The sequence below is a fragment of the Glycine max genome, chromosome 1 (assembly GCF_000004515.6).
Source record: "Glycine max cultivar Williams 82 chromosome 1, Glycine_max_v4.0, whole genome shotgun sequence".
NCBI classification, from domain to species: domain Eukaryota; kingdom Viridiplantae; phylum Streptophyta; class Magnoliopsida; order Fabales; family Fabaceae; genus Glycine; species Glycine max.
Window position 1 is genome coordinate 42985472 of NC_016088.4, and position 26701 is coordinate 43012172.

At 34.0% G+C, this 26701-nt stretch overlaps 2 protein-coding genes across 2 annotated transcripts; one reads left to right on the top strand and one right to left on the bottom strand.

The window, feature by feature from the left end:
- Positions 1-8223: 8223 nt before the first annotated feature.
- On the top strand, positions 8224-12570 carry LOC100796467 (GDSL esterase/lipase CPRD49). The gene is made up of 6 exons (XM_014774782.3): positions 8224-8515; positions 9787-9864; positions 10277-10417; positions 10597-10673; positions 11262-11411; positions 11506-12570. The coding sequence occupies exons 1-6, from the start codon at positions 8405-8407 to the stop codon at positions 11687-11689; spliced, it is 741 nt and encodes a 246-aa protein (XP_014630268.1). The 5' UTR covers positions 8224-8404; the 3' UTR covers positions 11690-12570.
- A 128-nt stretch (positions 12571-12698) lies between these two features.
- LOC100796998 (LIMR family protein At3g08930) lies at positions 12699-21179 on the bottom strand. Its single transcript, XM_041017678.1, has 14 exons — positions 20558-21179; positions 20174-20259; positions 17834-17946; positions 17603-17713; positions 17239-17337; positions 17025-17147; positions 16750-16812; positions 16608-16672; positions 15050-15159; positions 14811-14925; positions 14631-14696; positions 13754-13864; positions 13221-13287; positions 12699-13132 (listed from the first exon to the last, which is right to left on the bottom strand). The coding sequence occupies exons 1-14, from the start codon at positions 20905-20907 to the stop codon at positions 13085-13087; spliced, it is 1527 nt and encodes a 508-aa protein (XP_040873612.1). The 5' UTR covers positions 20908-21179; the 3' UTR covers positions 12699-13084.
- Positions 21180-26701: the final 5522 nt, after the last annotated feature.

The following is a 26701-nucleotide window of genomic DNA, read 5'->3' on the forward strand; positions in this document are numbered from 1 at the left end:
ATACCTAATAATGGGAGAATCAGTGTTCGAATTTATGTGTCCGAAGCTGGCTGTTATGATTTTCTAACTGCATATTAGAGGGTGGTTGTAGAATATATATAAACTGGATTAACCTTTTAAGATTTGCAAATACCTCTTTGAAGACAATGTTTAGCTAGCCTTGTAACAATTAATCTAGTGCCATTACACAGTCCCTGAGTTTGATCTAAGTTCCTTAACAACATGATAAGTGATCCAATTTTGATTTTGATACTATGATTAGGTAGACTATATGTTGTTAAAGAATTAAGGAATTCAGTTGTCACTGATCAGAAATGACAACTTTCAAGTGTTTCTGATTTATCTACTGAATCAACACTTAGATATTTCATTTGTTCACCTGTGATTATTTTTGTGATTACCATACCAAATAAAGAATGAAGACAGTTCAAAATTATAAGGTAAGTATGCAGATGAAAAATTGGATACATTTGGTTATTAATGAGATACAGTCATGGTTAAGAATGAGATACAATCCAAAGTAAAAAATAATCACAATTAGATGAAGTATGTTATAATTACCTGGGATCAATGATAGTATATAATCATTAGCTTGTTGCACAGTTTCATTTGTTGAAGCTAATATCACTTTAGATTGGAAGTATTCAGGGTTGGTGTAATGGTGACACAAATCTGGAAATGTAAAATTAACTATGCCATAGAGTGGATCATCATATTCTGTGATTAACAGATCTTGTGGAATTTGAACTGTAGCATAACCATCATTTTGCTGCCCAACAATCCCATCACCAATATCAAGGATCCACTGTGCAAAAGCTGCAGTTTCTTTTCTATCTGTTGCATCTATGTTGCTTTCTAAACACATGTTTTTCGACAGTGTTAAAACATGACAATAATTCCATAGATAAGACAAATTTATAGTTGTATTAACAATATCAGAGCGGTTGTCCCTAGGAATGATTGGCAGAATTTGCCCCTAGGAATGACTGACAGAATCTGTCGGAAATCTCCACCAAATACCATAACTTTACCACTAAAATTTTTATCAGAACTTGATTTCGCCTTAATAATATCTCTCAGACTTTGATCAAGTGCTTCAAAACAGAATTTGTGAGCCATGGGGGCTTCATCCTAGATGATAAAGCTTGCTTCATTCAATAATTCAGCCAATTGTGTTCCTTAGGAATCTTGAATTTTGAATGTGTTGTTCTTCCTCCAGGCAATAACAAAGAAGCTATGCCGCTAAAAGCAACCATAATAACAATTTTATCATCTGCTCTTAATAAAGCTGTAAGTGCTTTCCAAATGAATGTTTTTCTTGTACCTCTATATCCATATAGGAAAAACATGCCACCTTCATTTTGATTGACAACCTGAATAATTTGGTTATAAGTTGTTGCTTGTTGATTTGTAGTTATGAAATTGTTTTGACATTAATAGCAGTTTGAAATTGCAGAGAGAAACGCAAAGCAGAAAAATAAGCAAGGCAACTTTTGTGTGGTTTACATGTTGCTGGTTCAATAAATAAACCTGTCATTTGAGAAAAAAGGTAAAGGAATTCTGATATAAGATCTTCGTTGTTGAAATTTAGCGTAGACAATATGAGGACATTGTCTAAATGAGTTGCGAAATTTCCATTCTCAGGATACAACATTGAAGGATAGTCTCTAAGTGATCTTTGATTAGCTTGTAACAATTGTTCAACTTCAAGTAATACCAGATTCATCAGGTTGTCATCATCAACATGTAATTCTAAGACATTTTAAAAGAAAGTTACATTATGTTTATGATTAAACTTTCCAGTGGCAAGGTAAATGTAAGCTAACCTGGAGTGGTTGTTGATTTTCGACGATTATACACAATGTCATCACTTAACCAATGCCAAGTTTGTGCCCACACTTCTTCAGGTTTGTTCATGGTAGCTGTCAAAAGTAATAATACAAAAAGATTCCTTAGATAATGTGTTGAGCCCCAGTCTTTTGCTTCCTTGATTGTGTCAATGAATTCTCTATCATCTTGTAAAAAACCCATAGCGAAACATGCTTCTTTATATGTAGGATATTGAACACCAGCAACTGTTTTGATATCCTCAAATGAGGTTGGTCCTTTACAGACAGTCAGCATCATTCTCAAGTAAAATAATTCACCCGTAGTTGGGGGAACCCATTGAAGCCTGCCAATAGTGCAACCTTTTTTCCTAAGTTGCCAACATCTCTGTTTTTGGTTATACACGAACTTAGTAACAAATTCTGAATAAGTGATGTGTCATCATTTTCTCCTATTTCTTAACCCTTTTTGTCACCATTTTAATTACTGATTAGCCTTAATTGTCAAATTAATTATGCAGTTTTATCATTTGGGTCTACTGGACTAATTTTGTGTTTTTAATTTAATTTCAGGAGAATTATAAACAATTGGGCTTGAATCCAGAATTGGGCTTGGACTTGAAGAAAGCAGACTATTTTATTCTACCAAATCTTATCTTATGTAGATTTTATCTCATCTAGATATTATTTCATCTAGATTTTATCTTATCATATCTAGATTTTATCTCATCTAGATATTATTTCATCTAAATCTTATCTAGATTTTATTTCATCTAGATTTTGTCTTATCTTATCTAGATTTTATTTTATTTATGAGCTTGGACTTAAAACAGATTTGTAAGCTTTGGGGCTAAGAACTATATAACAGCACCAAGGTTCTAGTTTTAGGCTCTCTCTCTTCGCTCTCTCTCCTTTTTCGTTTTTAGTTTTAGCCCTCTCTCGCTCTCTTTTTAGTTTTTAGTTTTAGGTTCCTCTTCTTCTTCTTTAGACACTTTTTCATTTTGGAGAGAAAGAATAAATTTAAGTTTTGCGATTCCAGTTTTTACTATTCACGTACCAATAAAATTTCGTTTGCTGCTTCAATCTGCAATTTCGTTCTCTACTGACTAATGGAAGGCTAAGTCTCAAGCGTTGTTTTCTCTTGAGGATCAAGCACAACTCTCTTTGAGGTTCTATTATTACTATTAAATTCTGATCAGTTTCTCCTCTTCACCAATTATTCTGTATTTGTTGCTATTGATCCATGCATGCTTAGTGCTTGATTAATTGTCTCTGCGCTTAACTCACGTTCATGCTTAATGATCGTTCACGATTAATTGGTGTATGTGTTGCTTAATCACATAATGAATGCCTTATGTTAAATTTTTCTTAGTAATTTAATTTAGGGTTGGATTAAGTGGTTGAACTAATAAAGGATAATTTCTCGTAACCTAGGATAAGAGACTTGCTTGAGAATCAAGGGGAAACAACGTGTTTTAATTCTGATATTTTTTTAATTAAAATTTGCTCGCTGTTTAATTTACAAAAACAAACAACCCCCCCCCCCCCCAATTCATTATTGTTTTATTACTATCTATTATGAACGTTTGGTTGACCATTGCTCGTTGCGAGACGACCTAGGATCATTTCCTAGATATTGCATTTTTAAATGTTTGTTTAATTCGGGTACGGCCTCGATCAATAAGTAAGGCTTTGGACTTCAACAAAAGCTTGGTTTGTGTTCATCCATGCTATAAACTTTGATACAGAAATGCTTGGGTTAGAGAGGACATCATCGATATCATCCTGGTCTTGGTAGACAACACTATGTTGACTTGGAAGATGGAAGTGCAGCCTTTGAACGACAGGTTTTCTACCATGTATTGGAAAACCAAAGATCCTCCTAGTAGATTTACATGGAGAAATGTACCTGTCATCAAAATAAATGTGTTTTAAAAACAATGATAACATGATTTACATATTAAACTTGACTGATACCTGCAATCTAGATATTCTTTGATTTCATCATTTAGAGCGTTTGCATGGGGAACTGTTCCATTGCCATCATGAACCATGACAGCAGTAACTCTATCATATCCTTTATTGATGTAATTGAATAAATATTTGGTAGAAGTGCTTTGGTTACACCATTCAATATTTATATGTGCTTGATATTTTTTCAGCAATTTTGGATTATAGGGTACAATACATTTGTTATCAACTATAATGCCATTCTTGGTTATTGTCTGACCAGTGTTTCTACTACGATACACAGGGTAACCATCTGCATCTATAAGGGTAGTGGGCTGAAACTTTTTTGGATAAAATTGATTGCATTTGCCTTCCTTCATGCATGGAGATTTAGGCCTCAAATTTCCACATGGGCCATGAACCATATGATTCTGTACTAATTTATAGAGTTCTGGATCATTTTTTGTGAAGGTATTTCTCCTAATATAATAAGATCAATTTCATCTGGAGATGAATATTTGTTGTCGGGGTGTAAAAATAACAATAAATGCACATGAGGAAGTCCTCGTTTTTGGAATTCCACTGTATACATATCTGCAATTGTAAGGAGATACCATTAATAGATAGGCATTAAAGGGAATAGCTTTGGCTGTTGATCATTATGAATAATTGTATTTGAATATTGCAACCTTGGCTAAGATGTTAATATAATAACTTACAATAATTAAGTCATTTGTAAGTAGGATAAAGAGGAATTAGGATCAACTTACATGCGACCACTTTTCCTAGTAGGTGATTCTTTGTAAGGTCTGATAGCATCTGCTCATACTTGAGTTTGAAAACTCGGGAGATAATTTATGGCCTGTCTATTGCTGTCAGATTCAAATGTGTTAGTAACCTATGGATTTCAAGCCAATTTGGATTGCAGGTAAAAGTAATAAAAAAATTTGGGAAGCCTACGTGACTGCATATAATTATACCATCAAAATAAAGGTGATCCATATATCGTGGGCTACCAACAAAGGTTGAAGGCAAGATGACTTTTTTGCCTTTACTTAAGCCTTATGTATTTCCCGCATCCGATGACTGCTGCAAGCTGCAGAACTTGTCAACTATGAGTTTCTTTTGGTTGTTTCTAACGTAGGAAATTCTTTCTGATTCAACCATTGTGTACCCTTTAGCAACAAATTGTTGGAATAGTTTTCTAGAACGCAACAAAGTTTGACCTTCATTCGACCTGCATTGTAGTCTGTAAGAAAACCACTTCCTCATTGTAAGACGATTCCTTTTTCTTTTTTTTTTCCCACTTAATGTATCACGATGCAAAATGTCAGGCCTATATCCATCTTCTTTGTAAGGAAACCATAAAAGGATATTGTAGAGCTAGATAGCTACAATGCAATTCGTGTATCCTCTTTGTAATTGCCCATTTTGAGTTTCAATAATAATATCTCTCTTTGAATTTGCATCAATATCACCTGTAATAAGTGTAGCAACTTCTGGAACACTTGATACATTATATGTACACCCATCTTTTTCCCGACCGGCGATCAATTTCAGCCTAACATTATGCACTTGACTACCTGTCAATCTATCTCTTGCCATCCTGAAACTCTTTGCATGAACATTGTTTTCATCCAGTATTTTTCCCAAACTTGAAACAATATGTGCTTCAATTTCATTATGGTGGCTGAAAAAACAGATATTCAAATGCATAGATAATTTAGAGGACATCAATGTAGAAGTAACAATAGACATCAGTGTAAATCAAACATGTTCTATTGGTGTTGTGTTGTTAACTACCTCATAGTATTAATTCTATTTTGAACTTCATTTTCTGTTTCAAAGATATACAACTGTGCAAATTTAGATTCTTTTCCAGGCATTGGCAATAGACTTCCAATCATGTGACATGGTTGACCTTGAATTCTAATTGTAGGAGACCCTCTTGAATGAGTCATTGATTTGTCAAGTTTAATACCAGCAGAAGTAAATGCAAACATCATGTTATATGTTCTTATGTTTTGTTGGTAATTTTTTCCATAAGCTGTATTTTGATCAAGCAGAAGTTGTTGTAGAAGTTTAGGTGGATTCTATAACAATGGAAGTTTAATCTTGCCATCTCCACAACATAGACTAAATCTTGGGCTTGAGCTATTTCTATGTTTTTATATTCTTTCATTATACCACTTTTTTGTATTACAATGTCTACATTGCATTAGTTGGTCACCAAGATCAAAATACTCTTAAATAATTAAATTAGGTATGAGACCATAATGGTAACCATCGATACTATTTTAACAGGAACATCTAAATTACATATCAGAACATGAACTGGTGGCCAACATCAAAATACTCAAAAATGGCTTTTGTTATGTTATTTTTTTAACTAAAGGAATTGTATCAGACATTTACCTCTTGTGTTAGTTGCAGAATCATTATATGAGGATTCACAATTTCCATATCCAATTAAAGAAATACTCTCAGATTTTACAAAAATTGTAGTTAGATATTATAGCTTACCTGGAAAGAAAAATTTTACCCTGCAAATAACACCTTACCTATTATGCGATTTTCTTGACTTTGCCTAAATGACAACCAAAACATACACCAAATTACATTAGGCAAGATAGGGATGGTAAAAAAAACATAACGACCAAACATGCATAGATATTAAAAAACATTCCAGGCATGGTCATTACAGCTTACCTGGAAAGAAAAATTTTACCTTGCGAATAACACCTTGCCTATTATGCGATTTTCTTGACCCTGCCTAAATGAGAACCAAAACATCCACCAAATAACATTAGGCAAGACAAGGATGTTAAAAAAAGGTAACAAGCAAACATGCATAGATATCATAAAATATTCCAGCCATGGTCATTATAGCTTACCTCGAACATTTGACTGTCAAACACCAAACAACATCAGGCATATCAGTTTTGGAAAAAAAGAGTCACCAGGAAAAACCATGCAAAAAAGAAAAAAAAAACTAACAAACTTGCCTCATGGATGCTCCTTCGTGGATCACCTCATAAGAGGGAAAACCACAAACAACCAAAAATATTGACCTTTGTGAACAACAAATCAACAACACCACCCAAAAACATGCAAAAGCAACCAAACATACAGATCACCAAACAATATCCCAAATGACCAAAAAGAAACAATAGGGAGCATGCATGAAACTAAAACTCATGTGGTCGTAAAGAAATCGACAGAAAAAAAAACCAAAATGGGAAAACTCTAAGTAAAATGCACGACAACAGTAATGAAGAACGAAAATGAAACCTAAGAAGCAAGAAAACTTGAAGTATTTTAGCAGAAAGGAAATAAAAGCAAAACCTCATATGAAAAACACAAAATGCAAGGCCACAACAGCTGGAAAACTAAACTGGAATTGAAGACACAAAAATGAAAAAGAAAGCAAACAAATGAAGGAAGCCAACACTCAGTAATAAGGGAATTACGCAAAAATAGAGGAAATAGGTTTGGAGTAGTTGAGGGAATGATCAGGAATGCATGCACAAGGTGACACTTAGAGTCAAATGGAAATGCCCAAAAAATCAACAAATTGGACACATGTTAGCACTTAGAGCATGGGCACAACAGTCATTTCATATGCTTCTCATTTATAAGACTTAATATAGAAGAGGGCAGTAGTTTTAATTATTGATACAGAATTTTTTTTTTCTAGCTCCAGAATAATTTGGGAAATGAATTTCAAAAGTGAAAATGTTAAGAACGACTAGTTGTCTGTAAAATAAAATTACTAATTGAAAAAGTGGAGAGAATAAGAGTCTAAATTTTCATTTATATAATTAACTTGTATACTAAATCAAATTATAAGTTAGAAAATTGTGTATCAATTGGCGCGTGGTTATTTAAGCTTAGTAAGTTATTTCGAGATGAAGGTTACTGCATTAAATACTTGGCATAAGAAACTTTTCTCTCATAATATTCTTAATTATTCAAGCATGATTATTTTTCGTAAAAAATAACTATAGTCTCGCACCCAAAAATCTATATGAGAAAATAACACAACTTTTGTATAAATGTAACAAGGCAAAACTCTACCCCTTATAAAAACTTTTTTGTTTTATTTTCTAATAACACATCTTTGTTGTATCTACTCTTTATATTATAAAATTAGATTTTTCTGTGTGTCTTAATTAATACAACCATAAAAATTTATAGTAAGGTTTTTAAATCAAAATCGAAAATTTTCACGTTAACTACCGCGATAAAGATTCATATCAAAGATTGACATGCATTACCAACGTTAATTGTAATTGAAAAAAAAATAGTTGAAATAAAAGGGCAAGTTCAATTAGTTATTCGATTTATGTCATTGGTCACTTTCTAAAAATTTGGACGTTTATTAATTTTAAAAGGTTTCATATTGTTATCTACACCATTGCCATACACTTTATATCCAAACTAGATAATTGATGATTGAATTTGCTGTGCCAATGACAAGAGAAGGCAACAAGAGAAAGGAATTGATATTATGGAAGTTGATATTGACAAGAGAAAGCAACATGGGAAAGAAAGCAAAAATCCACGTCTATAAATTTTGAATGCATGCTACAGTGTTAAGTGTATTATTGAGACTGTGGAAGTGAGAGATGGTAGGACCAGCGAGGCCTCAATTTGTGCTGTTTGGTTCGTCCATAGTTGAGTTCAGTTATAGTGATCAAGGTTGGGGAGCTATTCTTGCCAACTTGTATGCTCGAAAGGTACTTAATAGTTATGTTTCATGTTGTTGTTGTTCATTCCATTATGGTTTTCTTATCTTCTTTGTCTTCAGGTTGATTAATATCGTGTTTTTTTCTCTCTTTTTCATTTATTGCATGCACTTTGATTTGCTTAATGTTGGAGTTTTATGATTTAAGGCTATTCACTCACTTTCATTTCTAGCTTCAGTTGTGAACGATGATTGCAAGAGGGTAAAAGTTGTTGTTCTCCTTTGGTTTCACTTGTTGAGATAACCCATGAAGAATTGTTTTTTTTTTTTATGAACTCATGTTTGATATAGAGACGTGGGTTTTTGTGATCTATGGATGACCCTTAATGAGATTCATTTTTGTTCAATTTTGTTTGTGTTTTTAATTTTCAAGAACAGGACTGCATGCACGCAATGGAACAGATCCTTTTGGAAAAAAAAAAAAGAAAAAATAAAGTTTCTATTTATCACTAACTCGGATTGCTATGAATATATGCAAAGTAAGGCTAGTCGTTTTCTTGTGGAGAAATGAGAAAGTTAGATGCAACTTATTGACGAAAAAAGTTATTTAATGCCAACATAAGTCACCATATTGAGAACTTTTTGAGGAAGTGGTGGTCCTGTAATCCAACTGCTTTAGCAATTAGATAAAAAGTGGAAATTTCATTGATAAGATTCCTCTGTATCCGAATTTGGATCAATGATAAATGATGAGAAATGAATGTAGAAAGAAATGATGGAATGGAACAGGAAAAGATTAATGCTGTGACAGATTACACTCTCCAAGATGTTTGAGACCCCTCTCCCCTCCATATGTCTTTCTTTCTTCTAGTACAAGGGAACAACAGATTAGAGTAATATCTAGTATTTGAAAGAGAGTGGTTTAAGAGCACATGCATATAAAGTGTCTATATTTGAAATATAAGCCTAAATAACAACTGTTCTATTTGTATAAACTTGTCTATAAAAACTGATAAGATAAGAAAAGAAAATTAAGAAAATGAAATATACATAAGTTAAAACTAGTTTACATATAAGTTAAAATCAGTTTTTGGAGAAACTAATTTGAGAAATATTCTAGATATTAACTTATACATAAACTAATTTTAACTTATGAAAGAATCTTTTTTTCATTTTTCCTTCTTACCTTCTTTTCCCGTAAATGCTTACGGAGAAGTATATCCAATGAGAACTAAAGTCAATTTGCATTTGTATTAGCCTTTTTGTGAGTGAACCATTATGATGGTAAATGAGTTTAACTTACCACACATTGACTTGACATAGGCAGATATAATTTTGCGAGGATATGCTGGTTGGAATTCAAGGCGTGCCCTGCAGAATCTGGATAAAATATTTCCCAAGGTATTGAGCATGTGTAATAATTGCTTGTGTTGATTCAAAATCTCACATTTTCTTCAACTTCAATATCTCATTCTTTCTTGACAAATGATAAAATGTGATTACTTTCGTTGTAGTAGTAACTAATGGAACCTCAGTTAGTTAATTTACTAGTTTATGCTAAAGAATAGATTGAACATTCTTGCATATGATGACCTCTATTTGCCTTCAAACTGAGCATGGATATATTAAGAACATTTGTTTGAAATTGAAAAGATCAACTGTATTATAATAAACTTCATTTCATAATTGCAGCATGAACGGGCGCACACACACATTAATCTTCAGATTGATTTATGCACATTGAAATCACTTTGATTCTTGCTCAGACTGACTTAGAGGGAATCACCCTTTTACTTTGTCATCTTCAACTCAGGATGCCACCGATCAAACATCACTGGTAATTGTGTACTTTGGTGGTAATGATTCTATGCACCCACATCCATCTGGCCTTAGCCCTCATGTACCCCTCCAAGAATACATTGAAAATATGAGGAAGATCGTTATCCATCTTAAGGTAAACTTTTACACAAGTGCACAACTTTCCTTTCTTTTTCCACACATTATCGCATAGAAAAGAAAAAAGTTATATTTTCAAGACTTCAAGTATTTTTTTTTTGTTGGTATTGATGCAATTATTCTTTACATCCATATTTATTTCTATGAAATTTGACCCAAAATCGCTATGGTTGTCAGAGCCTTTCAAAGAAGACTCGCATAATATTTCTCAGTTCCCCTCCCATCAATGAGGTGCAAATGCATGAAACTCTCAGGTTCTGACTACAATTCATTTTGATTATTGGATATAGCTTCACATTATCTTGAGGCTATGATAGCAATGCCTGCAATTCTATTTTTATGAAGACTATGCTTTTATTTGTGCTATATGATTAACAAAGACACATACCTATTGATGGTGTGCTACTTGCAACCTCACTGGCACATGTATTTCATAAACTCTAAGGTATTTACTAATATATAATTCAAACCTGTACTATGGCCCAAAGCCCCAAAGGCTATGTGATTGGTATTCAAACTTGAGACTAAGCTTCAATACTGGCATGTCTGATATGTAAAAGTTGGCATATTTGGCTTTATACTAACAAGACCCGAATCTATTATGCTGGCAGATGATAAATTTAGAGAATGGAAGATCCTTCCAAAAATATTTGACATTCTTGTTTCCTGATTTTATAAAAATTTATGTTTCAATCTTGTTCTGAAAACTTGATTTTTAACCGTGTCGAATGACGTCGTGTGATCCATCCAGTCAATCTCACCTAGTGGTTTAAGGCTTTATTGCTGTTGTTGTCATGTTTCAATCTTGTACTCTAATGAATTAATGGTTGAACTGAAACCAGTGATCTATTGGGGCCACTAAAAAGGACAAATGAAGCTTGTCGAATATACTCAGAAGCGTGTTTGGAGCTGTGCCGTGAGATGAATGTGAAGGCCATTGATCTCTGGTCTGCACTCCAGCAAAGGCATGACTGGTTAGATGTTTGCTTCACGTAAGTATATATGTCAATGTCTCTCTGTCTAATGTATCTTAAGGAAAAGTGTAAATGCACTATTGATTCATTTGATGGGGGTGGTGATTGATAGGGATGGAATTCATTTGTCAAATGAGGGAAGCAAGATAGTGGCAAAAGAGATATTGAAGGTCCTCGGGGAAGCAGACTGGGAACCTAGTCTGCACTGGAATTCAATGCCAATTGAGTTTGCAGAAGATTCACTATATGAACCAATCAGTGCGGATGAAAACACTCCTATAGATGTCTCTAACTAGAACAACATCCAGAGAAATTCTCAATTGGAATTGAATAATTGTTCATTGACCAAGGGGGGTTTAACTCAGTTAGTTGAGCAGGGTGTTTGAGTTGTTGTAAATCTCTAGTATTTGTCTTTGATGCCAATAATCACCCCACCCCACTATTAATGTCAAATATCAGGCGAGAATGAGGATAGAAAACAATTTTTGTGCATTACTGATCCCAGGATACGCCTTCCTATTTTTATGGGAAATGGAGAGTTTAGAGACAACTGAAATAGCTTCGCAATTTCTGCACAAGAATGAAGAAACTTCACCAGCTTTCTCGTTGGTGGCACAGGTAACTGCACTGAAAATGACTATTTTTTGTCTGGCAAAATATAAAAAATTAAATAAATAAGGTTATTTCATTAAAGTTACATATGTAAAATAACTTGCAATAATATATTTATCTATGAAGAACTAATAAAAGACTACCAACAAAATGAATACTACTGTGTACACATACAGGTAGCCCAAGATGCATATTTTAGACACTTTTAAGTCCTGCAAGAACCTTACATTATTTTTATTCAGGTCAGTTTCATAGTAGGCTCTTGAGCAATGAATTGATCAAATCAGTCTTGGGCACTTGATGTATATTAGGAATAGAAGGAATAAATGAAGTCAAGGTACCAAACAAGTATGTGTGGGTCATGATTGCCATCATTAAAATCATAGTTTTAGTTTTACTGTTTTAAGTGCATAAACTAAGTTTCAAATCATAATTGCGTTGTGATTGAACATAATTATGTTCATACACGCGTTAACATCATAATTGCATTGTGATTGAACATAACTTTTTTTTTTCAGTCTCAAATCATGATTTTATTATAATAAAAATAATACTTATCTTCTAGGACAAACCATAATTAATTTGCAAAATAGGTTGATTGCTATCAGATTATTACGTCCTTCAGAAGACCCGCAAGTTCCTTTTCACAACCCCCCTCCCTGTTAATATAGGAATGACACACGGACATGAATATTAAAATGACAACTGGTACAATTATGTTTGGGAAGAGTTGCATTATACATCAAAGGGTTAGTAGAACCCAGTAGTCTCTTGTGCACATATATTCAATTACATAATCAGAAGAATGTGCTGCACAAATCAAACGAATGAATAATACATACAAGGGCGAGGAAAGAATCATCAAAGACCTAAGTGGCACCACAAGCACCCACCTAATGATGACACCACAGGAAAATGATTCTATTCGGATGCTGATCAGCCAACTTGATAGCTTTCGACATTAAAACAAAACTAGGCCAATGCACATCCGAATAAAAGCCACTTGAAATGAGATTTTGCGATAAGAATACCCGATGGCTCCCTTTAGAAGACACTCTTCCATGCCATAAACCATAACCTCATGTAGACAATTGAAACCTACCACTAGGCTTCTTTCTTCTCCATCCCTGATATTTCCAAATTTAAAACCCTTCAGTATCAGCAAGAACATTAACATGCACAAAAGAAAAGAAATTTTTCCAGAGGTAGGCTTACCAAGGCAGCATAATATACAAAAGTCAATCCAGCCAATGCAACAAATGCAATCTGAAAGACGTTGTACCTGTGATGTGAAAAATGCACAGGTTAATTATAATAGTAAGGCATAAAAAATGTCAGTACCAAATACTACTCACCACAGATAATCGTAAAAACTACTCCCCTAATGTGGTCAATGTAGAGGTTAATCATACTAAAAGTCTCAAACACCCAAAACACACACACACCAAAAAAAAAACCTCTGCTGGTCATTAGATCTCAACAATGTGCTGTATACTCATGTGTTGTGTCAATATATGGCCTGCAGAATTTATTTTATGTTTCTCATACTTTGGGTGCGTGAAATGTGAATAGAAGCATTCCACAGAGAATCTCAACTGTACGAGTCATTTATGGGAGTTGGAATTGGGACCATCCCATCACGTGGTCAAAATTTGCAAGTTAACGAAAAGTGTAGGTTCTATACTTCACGTCTTCACCCAATCCAAGGGTTGGGGAAGAGCGCGGGAAAAATATCCAGCTTGACTTACTTGTACAAATATTTAATTCCACGAAGAGATTCCAAGGTGTGGCCAAATATTTCCTGTGCTGCAGTTGCTTGAGCATAGTAGGCAAATGCTGTGGAGCAGAACTGGATCACACTGAAAAGGTAAAACAACCGAACTTTCAGCAATGTTATCACAGCATGACATTATCATGACAGCACCATAATTTTTCACTATGTATAGAACACAACTTAGTACATTTCCATAAACAACTTCCTCAGATACTCATAATACCACTGACACAACTAAGAAAAATCTCCTGCTCCTTTTAAAATTTTAAACAGGAAAATCCAAATCGGAAAGTAAGACCACTTTCAACTATGCATTCTTTTAGACAATCTCTTCTACTGTATGTACCAGTACCAAAGAAGAATAAAAATCATTTTCATGAAATATAGGTTTAATTACTTTTTTTTCCCTCTAATTTATTTTTTAGGTTCAATTTAGTCTTATTATTAAAAAGTTCAATTAGGTCCTCCACTTTTAAAAAGTTCAATCAGGTTCCTTATTTTTCAAGATGGGTTCAACTTGCGCCCCCCCCCCCCCCCCCCCCCCAACTTAAAACCAATTTTTGGAGCAGATTGAAGAAAAAAGGGACCAAATTGAAACATTTTAAAAAAATAAAGGACATAATAGAACCATTTAAAAAAAACACAGGACCTAACTGAACCTTTAAATGACAAGAGGACTAAATTGAATCTAAAAAATAAATCAGAGGACCAAAAAAGTAATTAAACCTAAAATATATCATGGTCCAAAATAAAAAATTAACATAAATGTTGAATCACAATGGCGGCCATATTAAAAGTAAACTACTACACATAGTATCCATTCGGAAATGTATCATAAAGGCTACACTGACCTAATGGAACAAAGAAGAATAAGCCCCACATTGAACAGAAAAGAGTTCATGAGCGTCGCTCCCCACCTGCCATAGATAAGTTCACATAGTGAGTAGTAATCAATAGAAGCAGTATGTGACCACTGCAGATTAAAAAGCAATATGAATGATAGATAGTCATAGATTGCAAAGTTTAATTACTTCATGGGATGTATAGTAATGAAAACTAGTCTCAGCCCAAGCATCATGGCTCCGGCAATCACAGCAAGGAGAAGGTAGAAGCAGAAAAATGCAAATGCAGCTGTACCCAGAAGACCTGATGAAAGAAGAATGCATACATCATGAAGAATTACTGAATGAAAATAAAATATATAATGTCTCTATACTCTATAGCTTATGGTAATGGAATAATCACTAAAGGTAAGAGTATTCCAACATACCCCAGATATCATCCAGCTTGATGAAAACTTCATTCAAGAAAGGAGAAAGAGGAGGATCAATTAATAGATAGATAATGATATGAGCAACCCATGCCACAGAAACGATAAACCTGGCACAGTTTTCAAAACTTAGGTTAGATAATACATGAGACGGGAGACACAACACCTGTTATAGAATAAGCAATGCTCATTACAGTGAGAAAGCAAGAGTAATGTCCCAGCAATAGCAGTTTTGTTAATGGCGGATGGCGGAAAGCTAAAAATCCGCCATAAAAATATGACGGATGGTGTAGCGGAAAATGGCGGACGTCATGACGGACAAAAAAATTATATATATATAAATATTAACAACACAATAGATAAAAAATAAATATATATAAAATTAAAAAAACAAGGGATTGCATTCAAATAAACTAAAAAAGTATCATGAGTTCCCACAATAACCAAGTACCAACACCAAATAAACTCATTCAAGAGTTCAAAATAACAAAAGGATAAAAGCATAAAAAACAGAAAAAGGGGTGTCAAACAGAAAAAGATCATAAAAAAAGGGCTGAACAAAAAAAGGGGTGTCAAACAGAAAAAGATCATAAAAAAAGGACTGAACAAAAAAAAAAGAGGTGAACAGAAAGAAAAAAAAAACACAACCAAACATAGAAAAGGGGTGTCACAGATTGTAGCGCCAAACGTCGCAGACTGTAGCGCCAACAACAGCAACAAAAAAAGAAAAAAAAAAACAGAACCACAATTGCCGTCCGTCGCAGACTGTAGCGCCGTCGCCGTCCGTTTGTCGTGTGCGTGGTGCTGGTGTGGGGTGCCGAGTTCGCCGTCGTTGCCGTCGTGTTGGTGCGGGGTGCCGGCATGCCGGCGTGCCGCGTCGCATTCGCGTGGTGCCGTTCCTGCTTGCGCTGCTCACCCCTTTTGCATGCGAAAGTCAGGTTACGGTTGGGTCGGGTCAGCCCAACACCTATCTCGCAAAAAACAAAAAAAAAGCTGCAATTGCGCCAGGACCGCCATAGCTATGGCGGCCGCCATGGCGCTGCCATCCGCAACCCGCAACGTCACCGCTATTTGGTGGCGTTTTTTCAAATTCCCGCAACGCCATTCTGCCGCCATGGCTGCTATTTGATAACACTGAGCAATAGTTATGCAGCTGTATTCACTGCCCCATCAAACAGGTGTCTATTGCCACTCTTATTACTCTTGTATCCAATTCAACTAATTCATACCTATTTAATTAATATCATTATTTTCTCCTAGTTAAATTATTTTTCTATTACCACACCTAATTTTACTTAAACTCCATATCATTAATTTTAAATTCTTCTATCAATTAATAATGAAAAGAAACCATTAATGCTATCCATCTATATGAAATGTAGCAGGTGAGAAAACCGATTGAAAATTATCACACATACAGTTCAGTTTAAGAAATCGGCCCAACAGTAGTAAACAACCTATTCGATGATGAAAGAAGAAAATATGTAAAACTATGTATAAGGGGTCATACAGCATCAAGCATTCCAAGCAACTCAGATTGTTATATGCCATTGCTTACCCTAAAATGCCCAAAACAAATTTTGCCAGATACCCTAGAACTGTTAGTGCCCATGTTGTCTCAGCCTGCATTCATACAAGATCAGTAAGTGGGAGAACCATTGCATATTGATATTGTTTATGCCAAGCAATCAAGTATCTACCTTTTCCCCTTGTGGATACATCTCCTCAAGAAGCTTGACATCTTCTTCCAATTGAAACAACTCCTGGCAAATTAAGTGAGATAGATGAGTAAAAAAAACCAGAACCACTCAAACTAGAACAAGAACATTTCACTAATCATTAACTGTAGACAACTTTCAGCCACAACTATAACAGTACACGTCAAATTACGATATGCAAGTCCAGGTGAACACATAAAATACTTAAAAGAAACTTTGCATTATAAAGTACTGATAAATTACCAATATTTTTTTACCTTCTCTACTGATTTCACATTTTTACGAAATTTCCTTCCCTTCGAACCACTTCTTTCTTCCTGATGAAGTGACTCAGCTGCTTTCTTCAGTTCTTTTGCTTTTTTACCCAGTTCGGTTGCTTCCTACAACCATAACCAACCAACCACACCATAAATATAGTACTGCATATTCAATCAACATTTAGTACGTCTTCGCTATAAAAGCATATAGCACCTTGATATACTGTGAACGAGTGATAACAGCCTTTGGACGCCGAATGAATGAAAATATAAGTCCCAATGGAAGACAAGCAATACCAACACCACCAAATATCTGGATTGAATGGAAAGAAAACAATTGTTAATATCACTAATATGAAAAATAAAAGTAAATATGACCTGGGAAGTAATTGATTCTTCTTTTGTACAGTTTATGGGATCAGCCAATCAGTTCATATTTTTTAGGGAGTCAAAAAAGATCTAACACAATATCCTAATTCACACACACTTTCACAAGAAAAAAAATGATAATTGAAAGAAAGTAGTAGAGATAAATCCATAAACTACCCTAGGCAGCATACGATATAGGATTAACTTACAGCAAAAAGCACAGATCCAACAATAGTGGCAAGAGCAACGACATATTCAGGAAAGGTAGTACGCATGGTCCATGTTTTTTCTGATGAAGGACTGGCAGTGAATGCAGAACACTGATATTAGGACAAAGGTAAAAAACCAGAATGAGAAACAGAAAAATGAAATGCTTCTAAGAACAACAAAACTGGCATAAAAATATGGACTGTTGGTAAGAGTGAGAGAAACAAGCAGACCTGATGGGTGTTTCCAATACATTGTTGACCACTATTGAAGTCCCATGTGCTAGGAAATTGGCTTGTGGAAGAAGAGAGATGCCTAACAGTAAAGTCCACCTTCCCAATAAGTCCTAAAACATCAGTCAGACACAGGTTAATGTTCACATCAAGGCATCAAGCAAAAGTGGATTTGAAATGTTCACTCAATTGTGGGTGGTTAACATTGAACAATCAGATTTTACACTAGGTTACAAATTTTGCATTTAATAAGTATAATCAGGAAAGATTAGAATGAAGTAAAATTTCAGAGGGTGATACTTGGTGCATAGGTGAAGTTAATACCTTGCAAGTTGCAACCTTATGCTTATGGATTTTGGAAGATCAAGAATGGTCTTATATGCATAACACACACCTTCATGAAAGAGCCCTTTTGGCTTGAAACACAGATAAAACAAAAGCCAATGTTACCTTGTTGAAATTTTATTTAATTATGATTATGATTTATGAAGAATGGGGGCAGCTATAATCAAATTCCTGCCCACTTAGTCATAAAACATGTCAAGGACTAATTCTAAAAGCTTAACCTGTTAGGTGAAGGTTCAAAGAGTTTATACCTCTCACACAACCTCTAAGACAAAGGCCAGGAATGGTTCTGAATTTCTAACACACAAAAAAGTCTCTTCAGTTTCACTTATTTCTAACAAAATTAGGCAACATAAGGCTTCAATAGAAGAACTGGACCAGATCAGGAGAAATGGTTGCAAATCAAGCAATTCGGGAAAGAACCACAGTAACACATCATTCTGAAGTCAATCTCAAATAACTGACAAGGCATTGATAGGGTTTTTACATCTTGTATTGCAGGCCATCAACTGTCTCTAAAAACTAAAATGTTATAAATTCTGCATCTCGTCTTATCTTGCTATTTACATATTTGAGGGTGTTGACTCAACTCAAGGGATTTCATTTGTCTGTTATGAGTTTATTTGACCTTAAACATATAAGCAGCTTAAGTATTGCTTTGGGCCTTTTATATATTCACCACATATAAAATAGTTTAGTCCTAGCACAGAAATTTTTATAAAGTAGTAAAAGCATATTTCTTAGGTAGACCCAAATTTTTGGCACCATTGCAGTCTTGACAGTATCCAAATTAATCCAACAGGGCAGGGGTATCAAAACTTTGGGTACAAAAAAATTTATCTTATAAAATAACATCTACGATAATTTTCATAAGAAAGGATATCCTTTCTTCACTTCTCATACTTATAAAGTCTTAAACCAACTTGTAAAGTTGTAATAAATGCTATATGTTGAAATTCTGAAATATATTGTAATCAAAAGTACACCATACCCAATGCTCAATTTTTTTAACCCGTTCTTCCTTGTCTTTCCCACCTTACACTATCCCTCCAAGTCCCACCACTTCAGGAATCATAATTTAGGAACTACAAAACACAACATTTTCACTCAGACTGAAATATTTGCTGGTGCTCACAATGCACTAATATTGCTACAAAAGTGCAACCCAACCTATTCTAGTTTAAATCCCAACCTTTATGCTATCATTAATCCACATCAAACAACTTCTTTTCCTTAGCAAATAATCCTTGAACATGGCTTTATAATGCAAAGAAACTCCACCAACTGATATCTTCGATAATCTCACCCCCACCACCCAAAGAACAAACTAACAAACATCACTAAACCCCACTGTTTTTCTTTTTACTCAATGTGGAAGTTATTACGAGATGGATGCATGGTATTTAGCTTCACAACCAAAGCAAGCAGCACCACAACCAATGGATTCCTATGCCTACCAACTACCAAGTACCAACCAACAAGTGATCACCAGCATGAAACAATCAAAATCCGCTGACAATATCACACCAATTTCAACACAGCCAATTCCACTCTCTCTAGTTCCAAATTTTCATCCCACTGCTCACAGACACTAACCACCATCACAAAACATGCAAAATAATCTATGGACACCCAACACTAAATGACCCTTAGAGAGAAAAATGTAAATATGATAGGTAATATGATATGATACAAAAGAGAGTGGCAGAGAAATAACAGGTGTTGACGAGATGTACGATACTATATAAGAGTGGATATCTATCATCACTCTAACAACATATTATTCCGTTTACTATCACGTAACTCTCACTAAACCAAACAAATCCACCCACCCAACACCATTAACCAAATCCATAAGCTACACCCTCAAATCACACACAGCAAAATTACCACCTTGCCCCCACCTCACACACAAACACAAAGCAAAACAACAAAGAAAGTACAGCTGAAAGTAGAAAATAAAACAAAACAACCAACTAGAGCATCAGAACGTACCATACAAAATCCCCAAAACAAGAGCGCACACAATGGCAGTGGTCACCATCCACAACAACGCGCTCTTAATCCGCTTCCCAACACTCCTGCAGATTCCCAAAATCACAACAAAATTTTAATTTCAGTATCTTTTATTTTGGTTACCATGTTATTACTTATTAGTACGAAGTATCATCAGCTTTGCATCTCTATCGGAGAACCTGGCACCTTTGGTGTGGTCTCCCTTTTCAATCATGTTTTTCCGTCCTGAGACCTTGCTTAAGGGGACTGGGTCCAGTACCACTCGGACCAACGTCTGGTTCGTTCAATTTCAGTATATGATTACAAAAATTAAAAACAAAAAAAAAAAAACATCAAATTAAAAGCACCACGACATACACTTACTTGTCCTGGTCGCCTTCGTAGTAGAACATGGCAAAGGGGATAACGAAGAAGACGAGGACGGCGTCGAGGATGTAAATTGCGAGCCAGAGGTCCTTCATGGGGAGCGTGAGGTTGCAGGCGCCGTTGTAGATGGCGTGGCGGCAGGCCTGGCGGTTGGCAACGTCGGCGGGGAGCATGAGGATGGAGATGGCAGCGACGGAGAGGCCGAGGACGACGACGAATTTGGGGAAGTAAGCCTGGTTGACGTCGTCGGGGTGCTGGAAGTTGACGAGGAGGTAGACGTTGAAGAGGAACACGATGACGCACACCACGATCGCCACGATCACCAGCGCCAGGTTGAAGTCCCCCATTGTTGGTGGGTGGTGGGAGGGGAATTAGGGTTAAGGCTTAATCGGATCTGAATGGGAATTGGGGAGGAAGAGGAAGAAGGAGAAAGGTTTTGGTTGGTTGGCTCCGTTGTTGGGAATGTGGAATTACTGTCTTGCCCTTGTGAGAGGAGAGTTTGTATGTTTGTTGTTGGGTGTGAGCTGTGTGGGAAGAGAAGCAGTTTCCAAAGTTCTTCAGACCATACCAGGCTGTACTGTACTAGTGGGTGAGTCGAGGTTTAATTTGAATGCTTACGACGCCGTTTCTTTTGCAACGATGTTTTGTTCTTTTTTAAAATAAAAAAATAAAATTGGTTGGTTTGTTTGTTGAAGGATGTGACGTAAGCGTCAACGGATAAGGAGCCGGAGGATGCACTTTGGAAACCGCTTGTAGGTTTCGCGGCAAACCAGGTGTCCAAACATTAATAATGCCATTGATTTTATGTTCGAGAATTAATAGAATTATTTTTTGACAAATTTTTTATACGTTTGAGTTTACGTTAAAAACAAATTTAGAATTCATTCTAATTGAAGCATCTTTTAGAGTTTATATGTTATATCCAAAATTTTGTATTGCATCTTAATTTGATTTTATAATAAAAATATTTAAACATAAATTGTATCACTTTAAAATTAATTTTAATCAAAATTTATTTTACAAAATTTATTTTGTTAGCATCGATCTAAACACACTATAAATGATATATTCAATTAAGATTTTAAAATATTGTGATATTCAATTATAATTTTTAAATGATAGGAATAAGTTTTGTGTATTTAATTAAGATAATTAGAATTTTTAAGCAATTTGGTTAAAATCCATCAGTATTTAATTAATTACAACTTAGGGGTGTATTGGATTATGATTTTAGAAAGCTTTTTTAGAATAAAAGAATATTATAGATTTTAAAAGACTTTAGAAATGTAATGACTTTAAAAAGATATTAAAAGAATTTTGTGATTGAGATTTTATAGTTTGGATTTAATTGATTTATAACATGAATTCATAAGATTTGAAAGGACTTTATGAATTTATAAGATTTTAAAGAATTCGATCAATTTTTAGAAAACATTCAAAATTATAAGAATCGATTAAAAAGATAACAAAATAAATGATAAAATTTGGATTAAGAAAAGTAAAACCAATGCAATTTTTTTAATCTTTTAATAGCTACTTGATTCTAACTTTGTGTTTTCCTATACAATATTTCTTGACATATCTAAATTTATAATAACCATTCATACATTAACATCTTTTTTATCCTCTTGAGTTTGAATAATAGGTTCAAAGTTTTAGTACTATTAATAATGAAAATGAAGATTTATCTATTAGACTCAATTGGATAGTTAGTGAAGAAAATTATGAATTTCTGCCATGTTTATACTGCCTTTTACGAAGGAAGTAGAATTATATTAAACCAAAATACTTTGTGAGGATGTGATTTTATTTTCTGGTGGATTGTATGGTTGACTGCTTCGGAATCTAATGGTATATATTGGAAAGAAACTTTGATTTTATACAATATAATCTTGTAATGTTGTGAGCTTGATGAAGATGTTGTGTAGAAAGATTTATTTATATGGGTTGTGTTCTTTTGGAGTTTTGGTGGGCAAAGGTTTTTATCATTGTAAAGTTATGGGATTGACTTGACCGCTTGAGTTATGTTGGGAAATGAATTCCCTCAAGTTTTTTTCCTTTTTATAACTCAAGGTCTCTTTGTCATGGTGTAAAAGAATGGTACTATGGCTGGTACCCCATAATCAATGTGTTTCTATTTGCCTGCCAAAAAATCCATTGGTGTCAATATTTCACATGGAAAGACTTGAATTCCTAAATCATGAGCACATGCATATGCAGATATGAATTGTGGGGATTTTGGCTTACATATTGTGAATATGTCTTGAGTAATTTTATATTGATACAAGAAAGAAAAGTTTGATAGCAAAAAATAGAAAGAGTCTAGTAAAATCTCAAGAGTTTATGTAAGATTGTTTGATGGGTAATTTCTACTAAAAATTCACTTGAAACCCATCAAAATCTATTATAAAAAACAATCCATTGTAATTTGTATACTTTTGAATACCAAAAGAAATTTTATGAGTTATAAAAAAATCTTAATTGAATACAAACGAATTTTATTATACTCTTTAAAAAATCATGATAGTCTTGATTGAATACCACAAGACATATTTTTATTGTTCAAAATTCTTGATCGAATTCCACATGATTTTTTATTAAAAAAAAGTCTTTTAAAATTTATTGAAATCCTAATTGAATACACCTTATAAAAAAGTCTTTTGGTATTCAAAAGTATACAAATTTTAATGAATTTCAATGGATTTTATATTTTAATAAAAAATATTCATCAAACAATCTCACTCAAATTTCAAGATGTCACTATGCTTGATAAAAAAAAAAAAAGTAAGCAAATCTACCAACAACACAAATGTAAGGTATAAATTGATTTTTTTTCCAATATGAGTCATGTGTTCAACTATAAAAAAAAATAAAAAAAGCTAGATAATGCAAAACTCACCAAGTCAACCCGGTTGTCGAGTCACCCATTCGAAGTCAAGTCGGACATAGTGGCACCAAGCCTGATACATATTTGATCCAATTGGGCGCCTAGTTTCTAGCCAACAGGTTGAACCGACCAGTCCTAGTCCAATATGATAACTGTGATCTAGGTCACTCAAAAACCCACTACACATAGCCTCACGTAACTATAATTAGTTAGGAACCTTGAAAACTTGAATTTGGGCCTGGAAGCGTTGGAAAGTCTAGTTCCAGCAACTAAAACTTAGTCCCAAATGGAAAACTCGAGTCTGGCCACTAAAACGGCAAATTTCCCCATTTGGGGTCCTTTTGCAAACTTATTCCCCATTTGGGGTCGTTTTGAAACTTATTCCGCCATGGTGCTATTTTGTACGTGGTTTGCATGGATTGTGCATGCAAACCGCAAGCTTCAATGACGATTTCGTGAGGACGGGACACGTGGATATAGCAAGCCGCTACTGGTGCTGGCAATATCAGGGGAAGGCGCGTCCCGCCAGCGGTGCTGGCGATTTCAAGGCACTGTTGAAATCGCAACATTGACTGGCGATTTCCAAGGGCTACGAGTAGGGTGCAGAGAGAGAGGCACAGAAGCCATTTCCGAGGCTCTGCACCGAGCTGCAGCTGCACAGCAGGGAGTCGCCAACAGGAACTGCGACTTGGTGAGGAAACCGCCAGCAGTGTTGGCGATTTGCATTCGTTAAATCCCCCCCTTCCCCGTAGACCCATCACGCGAAAGAAAAGCTGAGAGAACGTGAGTTCTGTGGAATTCGTGTGTTGCTGTTCGTGTGTGTTAGAGGATCCAGCCGGAAAAAAAAAAAAAAAAAAAAGCTAGAACGTGAGTGTGTTAGTGTGTCTTAGTGCATTCAGCAGAAAAGAAAAAGGAAGGTAGAAGAAGCTTTTGTTCTTAAGTTTCAAAAACTTTCTCCCAAAACAAATTGTAGTAAGTTTGTTTAATTAAAATTTTACTTTATTTATATTCTGATTATAATTAGTAATATATATTATTAGTTTTGTATCTTAAGTTAGTTTTAGTTAGAAATAGTTTTGTGCAATAAATTTATTTTTAGTTTTAAATAATATTAGGTTTAGTTAAATATATTTATTTTATTTGTATTCTGATTATAATTAATAATGTATGTTATTAGTTTCCTATTATTTTAAGTTAGTTTTAGTTAGAAATGATAAATTAAGTTTAGTTTGATAATTATAGTTTTGTACAATAGATTTATTTTTAGTTTTAAATAATATTAGGTTTAGGTTTAGTTAAAAATATTTAAATTTTGTATGCTAATTTAGGTTTAGTTTGATAAATTTTTTTTATGTTAGATTACGTTACATTAGTGGTATGTTTAGTTTTAGTGAAATATATTTAAATTTTGTATGGTAATTTAGGTTTATATGATACATTGTATAAATTTTTTATGATAGATTATGTTAGATTAGTTTTGTATGATAGATTAGTTTTCTATATGAGATTTATATGATATTAGGTTTAGTTTTAATTTTGTATATATATTATGTTAATTTTTTTTGTAAATATATATATTACGTTATATATTACATTACATTAAATATATATATTATGTGAAGTTATAGTTAGTTAGTTTTTGTAGGTAAATATATATGTTACGTTATCTATTACATGATATTAAATATATATATATATATATATATATATATATATATATATATATATATATTACGTTATATATTTATATTTAGTTAGTTTTATTTTTAAATGGTAATCTATGTTATTTATTTAAATTTATGTTTATTTAGTTTTAATTAAAAATGATAAATGATGTTATTTAAAAAAATTGTGTTAGTTATTTTTAGTTTGAAATGGTAAATTAGGTTTAATTTGTTAATTTAAATTATTTAGTTTAGGTTTAGTTTTAATTACATATATTTAAATTTGGTATGCTAGGTTAGTTATATAATTTTGTATATATATTATATAAATTTATGGCTATATATATATGATGTTATTTTTTTAAAAAAATTTTTGCATGTAATTTATTTTATTTACGGAATAGATTTAAATAAATTCTTTATATATTTTTGTATTTGTTAAAATTTAAATTGTGTGGGATATATAATTAATTATTTTATTGTAAATGTAGTTAGTTTTATTTCTTTATAACTAATGTATAAATTATTATGTGAATTTATTGGATTATTTTTTTTTGCAGTATCAATGGCATCTTCGTCATCATCTTCATCAAATATTAAAATTAAGTCTGGTCCGATTGATGGAGACGTACTATGGATGCAAGCTAAACATGTTTCAGAACATGTTTGGAATGGGGAAGAAGACCGCAAATTACACATAAGACGAGCTGTCCCCACGTATCAAGGGGAAGAAGAAATTCCAGAGGAAATTATTCCTCTTCTTCGGCAATGCGGTTTTTATTGGATAATCAAGATGGGCTATTTAAAAATAAACGCTTCATTAATTACTGCTTTGATTGAAAGATGGAGGCCCGAAACACATACTTTCACATGAGATGTGGGAGTGTACGATTACTCTTCAAGATGTCTCAGTATTATTAGGTATGCGTGTTGACGGGGCACCATTAATTGGTCAAACGAATCTTGATTGGGCTGAATTGTGTGAAGAATTATTGGGAGTCAGACCACAGGAAGGTGAACTCCAAGGCAGTGTCGTTAGATTAAGCTGGCTGCTCATCATTTTTCACACATCAATAACCATGACGGGAACGTAGAACAATTACAAAGGTTTACCCGTGCATGGATTCTTAGGTTCATAGGAGGAGTCCTATTTGTTGATAAAAGCAGCAGCAAAGTTTCCCTACGGTACCTACAATTTTTACGGGACTTTGACCAGTGCAGCACTTATGCATGGGGACCTGCCGTGCTTGCCTATTTATATAGAGAGATGTGCAGCGCCACCGATTACAAAATAAAATCAATCGGAGGCATGTGCATCTTAATCCAAATCTGGGCATGGGAACGATGCACGACTTTGGCTCCAAAGAGGACTCCTCCGGTGATCCAAAATAAGCCACTCGGACACAGGTTAGCTGTTTTAAAATTAAGATTTCATTTAAATAGGTCTAATAATGTAACGCGTGTCCATTGATGATTTCATATTTTTGTTAGGTGGTTGCGACGTGGAAATCAGCATATTGGGAATGATGATCTGATTGTATTTCGTTGCAAGTTGGATATCATGAAAAGACATGAGGTAAGAAGAACATA

What these genes read in the sequence shown, in the direction of transcription:
- LOC100796467 (XM_014774782.3), top strand. Translation starts at nt 8,405, where the DNA reads ATGGTAGGACCAGCGAGGCCTCAATTTGTGCTGTTTGGTTCGTCCATA. An exon ending in CCAACTTGTATGCTCGAAAG is followed by an intron (nt 8,516 to 9,786) that starts GTACTTAATAGT and finishes GACTTGACATAG; the next exon opens with GCAGATATAATTTTGCGAGG. An exon ending in CAAATGCATGAAACTCTCAG is followed by an intron (nt 10,674 to 11,261) that starts GTTCTGACTACA and finishes AACTGAAACCAG; the next exon opens with TGATCTATTGGGGCCACTAA.
- LOC100796998 (XM_041017678.1), bottom strand. Translation starts at nt 20,907, where the DNA reads ATGGGGGACTTCAACCTGGCGCTGGTGATCGTGGCGATCGTGGTGTGC. An exon ending in TACGAAGGCGACCAGGACAA is followed by an intron (nt 20,260 to 20,557) that starts GTAAGTGTATGT and finishes GGGAATCTGCAG; the next exon opens with GAGTGTTGGGAAGCGGATTA. An exon ending in ATGTGAAATCAGTAGAGAAG is followed by an intron (nt 16,813 to 17,024) that starts GTAAAAAAATAT and finishes TTAATTTGCCAG; the next exon opens with GAGTTGTTTCAATTGGAAGA.